This window comes from Thermobia domestica, chromosome 13, assembly GCF_964235325.1.
Source record: "Thermobia domestica chromosome 13, izTheDome1.hap1.1, whole genome shotgun sequence".
NCBI lineage: Eukaryota > Metazoa > Arthropoda > Insecta > Zygentoma > Lepismatidae > Thermobia > Thermobia domestica.
This window is the reverse complement of record NC_137466.1, coordinates 199,064,633-199,077,584: the sequence shown is the minus strand read 5'-3', so window position 1 is coordinate 199,077,584 and position 12,952 is coordinate 199,064,633. Positions and strand designations below refer to the sequence as shown.

Genomic DNA, 12,952 nt, shown 5'->3' with positions numbered 1-12,952 from the left:
TAAACGTATCTCCAAACCGGTAGATAGAAGATCGAAGAAATGACCGCACACCATTTCCACTCCCTCTTGCTGAGAGTGTGAACGAATGGCAATAAATAGTTCTGGTTTTCTTGTTTTTATTTTCTTACAAAGGAGATCGTTGCAAAAAAAAAAAGTAAAAATTCTGAACCATCCTGTGACGAAGAATTAGACTAGTTGAACATGAGGAAGTTTATAAACACACGAACAACCTCACCCATGACCAGTTTCACCCCTATTGAAACACATGCCCTGTTGTAAAGTCTGGGAGAGGGAGGGGTTAGAAACGGATGACAAGAAACATTCTTTTCTTTTTCTTGCAAAACATATTGGTGAAAAGAGACGACATTCAGAGCCATCTATTGACGGAAAAATCGGAGAATTAAAAAACTATCTCTGGTAGACTGACTCTTAAGTTGAAGGAATATGCCTCATATAGCCTCGGTGCTGAACGGAATGTTTCACTCTAAATCAATCAACCAATTAAAGGTATTACACCCAGAATAGTCCGAATTACTTATTTTTATCATTCTACTTTACACGCCTTAATATCGTAATATTAATATATATTTTAAGAATTACGCTAACAATAACAATAACAAACAAGAATTATTTTACAGTATCACAGAGAATTAGAATACAAAAAATGTAGTGCTAAAGTATCAGAAAATTAAAAGAATTTAATTTTAGAAAAGAAGAATTTTAAGTATTTACTTTCTTCTGATTGTCCAAGTAACACTAGCTGACACTAAGGGAAAGTATCAGATGACCAACTTACCATATTAATATACGAGGGGGAGTCCGAAAATAAATTTCCCCTCTTGTTTTCCCCATAAAAGCGAACGGCAATGGAGGAAAAAGGACAGCGGTTGCATACGCAACACACCCAGACACAAGTGGATATCGTTCACCCGCGATCCTGTAGATGGCGCTGTCGCAACGCCTGCGCAAAGCGGATACGAGTCTCTCAGACTGAGCCTGGTAGCTATGGAGAGAATTCGCGTTTTGGTTTCGTGGTCAAAGGAGGGAGTGCGAACGATTGTCCGCTATGAATGGGCACGTGGTGTATCGGGAGTAGAAATCCATAACCGCCTCATGGAAGTATATGGGCCTGATGTGATGTCGAAACAAATGGTGCGGAGATGGTGTCGCCAATTCAGTGAGGGGCGGCAGAAAGTGCTGGACACCTGGAAGGACAAGCACGGCCACTACAGACGAAAATGTCAGGATGGTGGATGACATGATTAAAGCTTTGGAAGCAATGCTGAAGTCGCAGCTGTTCGACGTTTCTTCTGTATGCAGAGCCCTGAATTTTTCCTGGAAGGATTTTTGAAGCTTACAGACAGGTATGACAAATGTACGTGGTACTCATGTGGAAAAATAAAGATACGTCTGATCTATAATGTCACAAGCTACTTTTGGTCTTGATTCCCCCTCCCTCCTGTCCGAAGTCGCCTAGCGAAACTTATTTTCGAACTCCCCTCGTATTTGGTCATTTCGATCTAATGTGATTCATATTTGTAGTCTATGGAATGGTTTCCCTCTATAAGGCTTCAAAAGTACTTTTTAATTTTTTGAATTAGAGAAGTTGATTTTATATCTTTAGATGACCTGTCACAGATTCCCCAGACATCCCGAACATGGTTGGTGTTGACCGTACACTTACAGTACATTCGGTCAGTAAGTTTGTCTAGTTCCAACAATAACAGACGTGAGTGATCGAAGAGAAACAACTGTTGCAGGAAGAAATAATTACATATGAAAAAAAAAGCACTAACACTAATATTACTGAGTCAACATTAGTTAAGTAATGTTGAAATGTATCTCTCCGTCGACATATAGCTCTGCCGTGCTCGACGTGGGTTCTATTCGTTCCTAGGATGGAATTAGGTTTCATAAACCAACACTACCAATAATATGTAATAGGATAACAGTCCAAACTTGGATTATTTACACCCCTTGTATTAGTAAATATATACTGTAATGTACCACGTCTTGTGTTTATAAACATTACACGTGCTCACGATGGAGTACCACACCTCACGTTGGATTACTACAAGAAGCAGACAACGAAGTACCAGCACCACCTACAAGTCACATGGCGACATGGGAGCAGCAGCGCCACCGTCACTCGAAGCGCCTATATAATGGAGAAGATTCAACGCACAGTCACCAGTCTGTGACTGGCCTTCCCTCCTCTAGCTTGCCTGGAGCTCTAGGAGAAACCCAACCTCAAAGTCTCTAGTCTGCTGCGAGACTTTAGGCTTCCCCTCCATTTGACTTAGCTTGCTCGGAGCTTTGTCGGGATCCAAACCTCAGTTCCTTAGCCTATTTTGGGGCTCTGTGACTCTTAACCCGCTCACTGCTTGCTTCGGAGCATTGGGGTTTCCTACGCAACTCTACCTAACTTGCACAGAGCTCTGTCGAGATTCTGTTTCAAGGCTGCAAGATCTTAGGCTACCTTTCTCCTACCTCGTATTAGTACAAATTATATTGTAGTATTTCTGTAAATACTGTTGTATTATTAGCGGAGTTTTTATAATAAAAACCGGTAGAGGGAGTCGACTCCGGACTCTGATTTATTCAACCTAGCTCTACCTACTCCTTCAAAGGGAAGAACTTCACACTACTTTCAGATGTCACTATTAATAGATAAATCTATTTACTAAGTGTCTACTACACAATTATCGTAACTAACAATTCACCAAGTGGGCTCTTAACTTCAATTGCTAAGGCATCGACTTCAACAACAAATCGATATTCAAGTTCTGTTCATACATCTATACAAAACATATAACTATTATTCGTGCGCTTTCAACTACATATTGTATTCTAATTCTCTACAACACATCTTCCTATGGCGACGAGGATGGATTTTTGCAAGTATAATTTTTTTGAACCTTTGAATCCCAATGAGACAAATGTTGAAACATACATCGAAAAATTTAAATAGTATTGTCTTGTGAATGATGTATCAGAAGCAAAGAAAATATGTATGATCATATCAGTCATGGAAAACACAGTTTTTTACCTTTGTCGAAGATTAAGCTTCTGAACACTGCAAGAAGTAAGAATGCCTTATGTGAGAACAAATGCATATTAAGTAAATATCTTGTAATGAAGTCAAATTACTCAAGTTTTGTGAATCCTTAATTTTAATTTGTGTCCTTTATTTGACCAGCTCCCCAAATACCAGTTTTCCCATACATACTTGGAAATCCCATCAGACGGAAAAGGAACTGGCCACTATACCCCTGCTCTACTGGCTCAGTAGTCTTGCCAAGCTTTGTTACGTGAATGGATTAGAAGTTATCTTCGGGAATGATACTCAAATCAAGAATACGCACATTACTTTCATTATACACAGAGTTGTTACTTTTATTATTGAAAATAATAACGAAACGTCACTTTTATGCTACACAAAATGTTCAATTTAAAAAAGCAGCAAACTTATGAAGTTATGATGGCGCCAGGCTACATTACAACTACGTTACAAAGTGTAAATTTAAAATTGGCGTTACAGGCTTATAGATACGTATATTAATAATATATAACAAATTAAAGATGGCCAACTCTTAAGAAATTCTACTTAACTTCCATCTATGGGGTACATAAGCCATTTCCAAACGGTGTGGCGCGACAGAACTACTGGTGTGCACGGAAAAAGAGCATTAAAACTAAACATTAGCAATGAAAAAGTCAAATTTTTATATGAAATCGTGGTAAGTATTTCGAGGCATGAGACTCTATATGTCAAGTTGCTGAATTTAAACGAGGTCAGAAGAAAGTTGAAATGGACTTTCGCAAAAGGAAATGAAATTAAATCTTTCGGTTTACTGTCCCACTATTATGCCCTCTAGGTTAAGGGAGACGGATAATTAAAGTAACTGAATGGTGATAGAAGAATTGGTGGGAAAAAATGTGGGAGGAAACGACGGTACGCTGAGAAGACCCACGGGCACGATGTTGTCCACAACAAACTTACTTGGCCGAGTATCAACCCCATGCTCTACCATTGAACCACAGTGCTCCCATGAAGATGTCCTTCGCAGTGGTGCCCAAGCACCTTCACTATGAACGAAACTGTGAAAAGGTGCATAGAATGGTGATGACTGACCGACAACTCATAAACGAAGACAGTATCTAATACTATGGTATATCCATTCAGTATATCTTTAGTACAATCTTCGAGATGAACAAGGTGACGTCGAGACCCAAATTGTTCTCTATTTATCAGAAACAAGTACATCTGCAATCATTCGGATAGAGTTTTCAGCTGCTTCAGGCGGATCTTGAAGGTTTCTACAGCAGATTTGTAACTGTGGATGAAATGTGGGTCCGACCACTTCCAACCAGAAATGCGGCGGTATTCATCTTTTGGAATTCCAGGGGTGGACTTTTTAGCTAGGACTGGTCAAACTGTGACTAAACAATACTATGTTTTACTTCTACACAAGGCATTTGAGGAAACGTGTCTTGTTTCACGATGACAAACGCCTGGTCACGTCTCGATTATTGTAATGGACACAATGAATGAATGTGGCTTTGATTGGTTGATTTGGAGTTGTGTCCCATTCAGCACCGAGGCAATATGAGACATGGATCTATTGTTTAACGTGGGATCCGAACCACATGATTTTCCACTAAGAATCGAGATCGGGTCTACCACGCCTAAACCGCGTACGCTAACCAAATAGTCAGAAGTGAGCTCTTGAGTATGGCTCTGAATTTTGTTTCTATCCTTACCTCTCCAGATCTTGTCCCGTGAATTATTACGTGTTCCCCAAGTTGATGTCCGAGTTTCACCTGTCTGTGAGGTCATGCAGCCTGTGGAGGCCTGTGTCCCAACATATACAAAGAAAGTTTTCATTCCGAGACTATCTGAATGTTGCATGAGCACTGAACTCAATATGTTATAATCAACGGAGCCCACGTGGAAATATAACTTGTTCCCAAAGTGCACAGGTAAACGCATCACGGTCAGAATAGGAACTTTTCATCCTAAGTTACTATTACTTGCTAATTGGCCATTTTCTGAAGTCCCAAGGCTGACTACCTCACACATGTGTTGAAGAAGATATTGGATAAAAATGGGATCTAAATTAATGCTTACCACGGAAGACAAATGGAGGTAAAAATCTGCGTTCCAAAGTTAGCACATACGCTCAAAAGCGTTCCAAAATAAGCAAATACGCTGAAATCTTCTCACGTCATCAATAAACTAACAACAATGACAAAATTTACCTGGCATCAAACTTACAGCTTTCTAACAGTATCTAACACATCCTTGTCTTTACTTATGACATCAGCCATTATATGCTGTATGCCACTTTCCACCTCTTCTTTGGTGCTGCGCCCTTTGGTTTGAGGTTGCACTAGGTTATAAGTGAAAACACGGTCCGTGCCGTTAAGTAGTGCTAGTGCAGGAGGTTCCAAGCCCAGTTGTCGAGCTCGTTCGGCAAGAGTCCTTTTACTATTCGGTTTGAATGGTGCATACTGAAATTAAAGAGGACAAAGCATGTAATAAAACATTGGGATGATTTAATAATTCAAAAATATTTTATTTTCTACAACTATATTACATTGCAGTAGTCACTTTCAAAAAAAAAAAAAAAAAAAATCTTTGGCGAATTCATTTTACCAAATTTCTGAATTAATATGTCAATTAAGAATACACTGTCCCGTTTTCATTTTATTTTTGAATAAAAATCACGTTTCTTTTTCAATTTTCAGGAAACTGTATTAAAATTATCTAATTCATTCTTAAGTTATTTAGAAATCAAAATTTATGACAAGGAATACAAATAAATCTTTTGAAATGATTTGAATTATGTCGTAGAGCTCCAATTCATTCACTATTTTTTCCCAATTAACCCAGTTTTTTTTATTCAAATATCCCATTGTCCCAAATGTATTTCAAATTTTTTCTTTCTTTATTGTTCCATTCTAGACTACAAGCGGTACAAGAAAGTTTATTGATTTTTATTATTATTATTATTTATTGCCCATTACAAAGCACGGTCTGTGAAAAATTGGCTCATTGACATTATAGAAATCCAGATTGGTTATATCACATTGAGTAAGTACTAGCTGAATCTGCGCTCTCTACACAGCGCATCATTCGCATATGAGCATAATCTCCTTCTCATCCCTCACAACATTTGTACATGTCCCTTTACAGACACAAGTGAAAGACGTCTTGATTTTAAAAAAAAATCGGCAAGGGGTATCATAAAGGGGAGATTTTTTCGATTATTTTTTCTCAATATCTCGCACCGTTTGCAAGATTTGAGCCTACTTCCGGTTGGAGTTTCTAATTCATGTATGACCAGCGTTTTCTTTCTTCTTGCATGCAGTATGTAATAAGCAAATACATTACATATACAATTAATTATAATGTCAGTTATATATAGTGTTCATTGGGCAAAACACTCAAAAAGTAAAGATTTATCTTAAGACTCGAGAAATGGTTATCCTTCCTTTTTCATTATTATTTGACCATGGAACAAACGCCTGAGACATATACAACCCCGATATACAATACTGTGGTGTTGGAATGTAGAACGCATAGGATATGATGCTTTAGTTTTAATTTGAACGCTTCCAGTGTACCCTAAATGTAATAAAGAAATAATGGCCGTTTTTTTTAAATATTCAATTAGAACTGGACAATCTACGCAAAATTTCCAATCGATCAGCGAAAACGTCATCTTTCTAGAGCCTGTAGTTTCCGAGATCTCAGTGTCGAAAGGATTGACCACAAACATATAAGCATAGTTTAAAAGAACTCGGAAGATGGAAGCACAACTCACATGCATTGATTTTAGAGAAGGCTTATTAAAATACAAAGGCTTTGAACAATAATTTTATATCATAAACTTTATGAAAAAGATATAGTTAACTAATTTAGACTATTTAAAGTACAAGTACTTAAAATGTTTGTTTCTGTTAAACGTGAAATCACACATAACCGTAAATGAAAGATTTGAAAGCTTAAGTTAGGGGTTGGAGCTCAGGCGCTTTTAATTGCTATTGTAGCATTTCAATAAATAGATTAATCGGTATGTTTTCCTTCATGATGAAGCCATAAACGCACAACGTGGTAATTCTCAACCTATCGAACTAGTCTTAACTTTCAGTATGCGCATATGTCTTTCTGAACTGGCCACTCTGCTCTTGACTGGTTAGTGCATCCACCTAGCTGCGATAGGGTAAGCAAGCTAGAATCTGACTTATTATTATTATTATTATTATTATTATTATTATTATTATTATTATTATTATTATTTGCTGCGGTCTAAATTGTACTATACCATTTCGCCAAACACTACCGCCTACGTGGTACTTCAGGGTAATACGTATGTAACTCGTGTCTCTTTTCAGAATACAAGAAGAAAAAATTGTTGAAACAAAGTTATTCGAGTACACGGGATTTGCATTAGCAACGATTTTAATCTCACCTTTCCTCAATTGAGCACACACCATCAGTGTATGGTGTCATTCTGAGGAGACACCAGAATTACTTCTGAGTTACTCTGAACTACCGATGAAGGTGACACTGCTTATCGAAGCAGTATAGTGCAACCATAACACAATTTAGACTCGTTCTTAATGGATCTCATGGAAGAGACAGATTACGAGTATGAAATTGTAAGAAATAAAATTTAGAAGAGAACACTAAGTTCTTTACAAATTTAGCACAATCTATTAGTATTCTTATGTGTGTGTAGCTAAACTTAAAGGAACTCTATATTTTCATTTTCATTCCATATACTTACTATATGATCCAATTCACTCAGAGTCCTTGCACAAAGAATTGCATGTTTTACAAGAGGAGTTAATTTCCCTTGTTTCTCAATACTCTTCATTATGCTTCCAGCCTTGCGTTTCACATTTCTAGAATCAAGTCAAGCACAGAAGAATTAATACAGTATAGTGACAGAAAGAAAAACGTGCGACATTATTTTTTAATAGATGAATAAATTCTCACTTACGTTTGCTTCTTTTGATTTGAGTTTTAAGTAAGAAAAGCATTTACCATTAGCGTATGTATCAATTAATTTAGTAATGTTTGGCTATTTTTATATTTATATAGTGTATATAATTACTTTTTAAAAAAGTTACTTTCAAAATTCTTCGACTTATACCGGGAAATACTGGAGATAATGGACAAACACTAACTCGTATTTCCTGACAGACATGTTAGAATAAACATAATGGTTTCGTCCTTTACTTAGACTGTTTCAGTGTGCTCTGTCACTTTCTTCAGTAATTTCTAAAACTGCTAAACTGGACACACAGTAGCTTCCACCATCCTATGTAACTGCCTTAGGATAATATTTAACCCTTACGGGATCCGGGGTTTTTGGGGTAATTTTTAGACTTTGGCAAGCAGCTACTGCATCGTCACTATTTATCCTAGGATCATGGTTCATATCTCATTCTCTTCAGAATAGAGCTGTCTTTCAAATGGTACCACTTGCATGCTCATACCATATACCAGGAGAGGGGAAAATGATGTCAAAAGGAAAATTTCGGAGGGATTTTTTTTTTTTTTTTTTTTTTTTTTTTTTTTTGCATTTTGGGCCCCTCTGGAACGGCCCTGTGTGAACGTAGAGAAATTACAAAATATCTGATAAATAGCACTTGGTATGCTGAATGTGTGTACCAAATTTCAAGTTTCTATCATGAATACTAAGGGCGGGAGAAATTTTATCAAGAATTCTCACAATGCCCCAAATTACCGCAAGACACAAAAATTTCCTGAGACATCTCTATTTACCCTAGGACTATAATCCGCCAATCATTCTCTTCAGAATAGAACTGCCTTTCAGGCGGTACCATTCACATGTCTCCATCATGTATCTAAGGCGGGAAAATCCCGAAAAAAGGGATTTTTGGGTCTAAATATCCTTTTTTCAACTTTAACCCCTCTGGACTCCCCCCCCCCCCCCGCCCTGTTTTAACGCATAAATCTGAAAAAAAATCTGTTAATTACTACTCGGTGGAATGAATGTTTATGCACAATTTCAATCTTCTAGGTGCAAAAATAAGCCCACCAAAAAATATATATACCGACAATGTCCCATATTCCCCTGTACAGAAGTATATTTGGATAAAAATTCCCTGACACATCCCTAATTACCCTAGGACTATAATCCGCCAATCATTCTCTTCAGAAAAGAACTGCCTTTCAGACGATATGATTCACGTGTCTCTATCATGTATCTAAGGCGGGAAAATCCCGAACAGAGGGATTTTTTGTCTAAATATCCCTTTTTTCAACTTTTAGCCCCTCTGGACCCCCCTGTTTTAACGCAGAGATCTGAAAAAAATCTAATAAATACTACTAGGTAACCTGAATGTTTATGCACAATTTCAATCTTCTAGGTGCAAAAGTAAGCCCGCCAAAAAAATATATATATATATATATATATATATATATATATATATATATATATATATATATATATATATATATACCGACAATGTACCATATTCCCGTATGCAGAAGGATATTTTGTAAAAATTCCCTGAGACATCCCTAATTACCCTAGGGCCATGTTTCGCCCACAATTCTCTTCAGAATAAAACTGCCTTTCAGACCTTATGACTCACGTGTCTCCATCATGTATCTAAGGCGGGGAAATCCCGAAGAAAGGGATTTTTTGGGTAAAAATTTCCCTTTTTGCAAATTTTTGCCCCTCTGGATCCCCCTCCCCCTGTTTTAACGCAGAAATCTGAAAAAAATCTGGTAAATACTACTCGGTGGACTAAATGTTTGTGCAAAATTTCAATCTTCTACGTGCAAAAATAAGCCCGCCAAAAAATAATGAATTATAGGTTTAATAAATGAAAATATATATTTTACAATTATGACGTCATCACCTCCTATGTCTCGACGCAGGAAGGTGTAAAACCATACGTAAGATCTTCTACAATGCCTCTGGACTTGGGGGAAAAAATAAATAAAAACGGACGAAAAAACTCAAATAGGAGAGTTATAACGCATTGTACCAAGAAACACCCGTATGGTACAAATTGTACCATTGGATCCCCCAAAGGGTTAAACATGAATTTTCCACACTTTAAAAACAATGTTGTTATTTTTTGGCTATTAGTATTTTGTACTGTTAATAAAAGTAATACTGGTTTTTGTTTTAAACCTTCCTATGAGTAAAGTAAATACGAAATTTCAGAAAACCGTTGCTCGCTTTCCATACTTCAACAAAAATATTTTCTTAGAATAAGTATGATATACCGATTAACATTAATACTGAGTTTGTAAATTTTGTCAACCTATGCGTAGAAATTGAAATGAATTCCTGGAAAACTGCACATCTACTTATATAGGGTGGTAGGTAACTCCACCGACAAACTTTGGGAGGCGATTCCTCATACGAAATGAAAGAAAAAAGTTCTAATAAACATGGGCCGAAAAATGCCTCCTTTCAGAGATATGATCCATTGAAAATTTGAAAAATCATTTTTCAAAACTCCCTAACTTAGAAACTATAGGACCTAACCCAAGCGGTTTAAGGAATTACACAGGAACTAGTATGTTCTCTATCTAAATATCCATGTTTTACCATCCTCTGTTATCAGTGAAAGGAACTGTAAAAAGGAAGTTGAAGTATAGGAATACTCCTTTAAGTACCAGTGGTGCGTTCGTTTCGCCGGTTCCGGTGAATTCTGAAACATCGATATTTAGATAGAGCGTATACCAGTTCCTGTGTAATTACTTAAACCGCTTGGGATAGGCTCTATAGTTTCTAAGCCAGGATATTCTGAAATGTGATATTTCGAATTTTCGGTAGGTCATAACTCTGAAAGAAGACGTTTTCCGACCCATGTTTATTAGAACTTTCTTTCTTTCATTTCGTATAAGAAATCGCCTCCCAAAGTTTGTCGGTGGTTACCTACCACCCTGTATAAGCATGAAGGAGAGTTTTGCTTTTTTCTTTCTTTTAAAGATGGAAAAGTTTCATTCTCTTCAATGTACAAAGATAACTTCGGAATTTATAATTACATTTAGGTGTATCCCTCGTTTTATGTGTTTTCGCTAGAACGCAATTAAAGGAAAGAAAGAAAGAAAAAATTAGAAAACCGAACAGTAATTCTGCAGTCACTCTGTACGGTTCACTTTACGCATTTTCGTGTTAAGCAATAATTTCTCGAAATGAATTAGTCGTGTAATATGAGAGACAGGTGTGTATTATAGAAATAAAAGTGGTCAATACTTTTCTGGAATTTAGATATTTTCTTAATTCAGAAGAAGATTTAAACACAATCCACGAATAGTCTTATTAACAGTACAACACACGAGTTTTCAAAGAGAAAAGCATTGTTTTTTTAACCTGCCGAGAATTAATGTTTCACTAATTATTCTAAGGCGGAAGAGTCCACAATGTGTTCAGTTTAGCAATTTTAGAAGTTACCGAAGAAAGTGTTAAGCTCATTGAAACAGCCTTAGTATATCCACCAAACTTGAGATACAAGGCAAGCATTATAGGGAATAACTAATACTTCTATTTGAGATGCTGCTACTTTTACTCATGTAACTGGAAACATTTAATCAACACAACTGAAGGCACTCTATACTCCAACAGTTCTCTTTTGAAGTAACATATTTAGTTTAATGTCCCACACCTATGACTTGTAAGCTCTCACACGGATGAGGAATGTATGTAAATGATAACGAAATAGATGTCTGAATCAGAACGACAGAAAACTCGTGCCATGAGAAATTCGCGTGGCTGAGTCTGCACTAGGAATTGTTCGCACCAGAGGTGAAAATTTTATCATTGAAATATTGAGTCCCAAGTACCTGCGTAGACTCACATATGTACTTCATATTTTACTTTTTACATGACTCTTATAGCATTTTTTAAAAATTAATATCAGTATGTCAAACTAAAGAGAAAATTAAAGCAAGATTACGTGTCCATTTTAGTTTATTAAAATTACATATTCATGAAAAAAAGTAAAAAAACATTTCACTTACTTTAACATTTCGTAAGCTTCTTTGAACTCTCTCAGTTTTTCCGGCAACATCCCGTTCGTCATCTCCTTGCGGTAACGAGCAATAAAAGGAATGGTGTTATCTTCATCGAAAAGTTTAATCACATTTCTCGAGACCCATACTTCAACATTTTGGTTATCAGCAAGCACCTCTGCGTCACTCCATTCCATTTCAATTTTAATATTCACCTGCGAAGAAAAATGTATATAAGACGCAACAGCGATTACGAAAAGAAGGCAAAGAATACTTTTCTGTACTCAATTAAAAATCTATGAATATCGACTAGATATTCCGATATTCCACAGGAAGTAGAACTGTCTTATTAAGAAAAAAAAAAAAAAAGTGTTTAGAGATGGCCACTTGCAATACAAACATTACATTTAGTATTTTCTTCCCATGGTTAAAAAAAAAAAAAAAAAAGTATATACTTCACTTTACAGGCCCGCTTCTTACCACTTTAATCTGCTTGTGATTGCAAGGACTGGCAATAATGTGCTTCATTTAATACTGTCATGCAATACTCAAAACCTTCCCAAGAAAAATATTGATATACGCCTATAAGTGTGAAGACGGACGGAAGCCCGTGTTTCAGTTATACCTATTGGCAGATGAAACTCACCTGTAAACGGGAGTCTACCAGTGTCTCCAACGTTGGTGCCGGAGCGTTTAAAGCAAGTTTAAATATACCTACCTGCACCAGGAGGCGCCCTGGTATCCTTAAGGTACCGAATCCTACGATGTGATCGTAATGAGCAGAGTCTAACCCATTTGAGAAAACTCGTTAAAGCCAGGAAAACGGAAGGGATGAGGGTGTAGATGAGGCTTCATGTGCACTATCGGACCCGTGGTTTGTGCAGACCACCCATTTAGAAATTTCTCTCCCCACAAAGAAAGTCTTCACTTTCGGTTCAC

At 36.8% G+C, this 12,952-nt stretch overlaps 1 protein-coding gene across 2 annotated transcripts in view; it reads right to left on the bottom strand.

The window, feature by feature from the left end:
* LOC145668942 (S1 RNA-binding domain-containing protein 1) overlaps positions 1-12,952 on the bottom strand; it is a 58,177-nt gene that overhangs the window by 32,520 nt on the left and 12,705 nt on the right. For both annotated transcript variants that reach the window (XM_081737225.1, XM_081737226.1), the window contains exons 4-6: positions 12,023-12,228; positions 7,797-7,914; positions 5,279-5,514 (exon numbers count right to left, since the gene is read on the bottom strand). In XM_081737225.1, the coding sequence (XP_081593351.1) occupies positions 5,279-5,514; positions 7,797-7,914; positions 12,023-12,228 (560 nt within the window). The remainder of the gene's footprint in view (positions 1-5,278; positions 5,515-7,796; positions 7,915-12,022; positions 12,229-12,952) is intronic.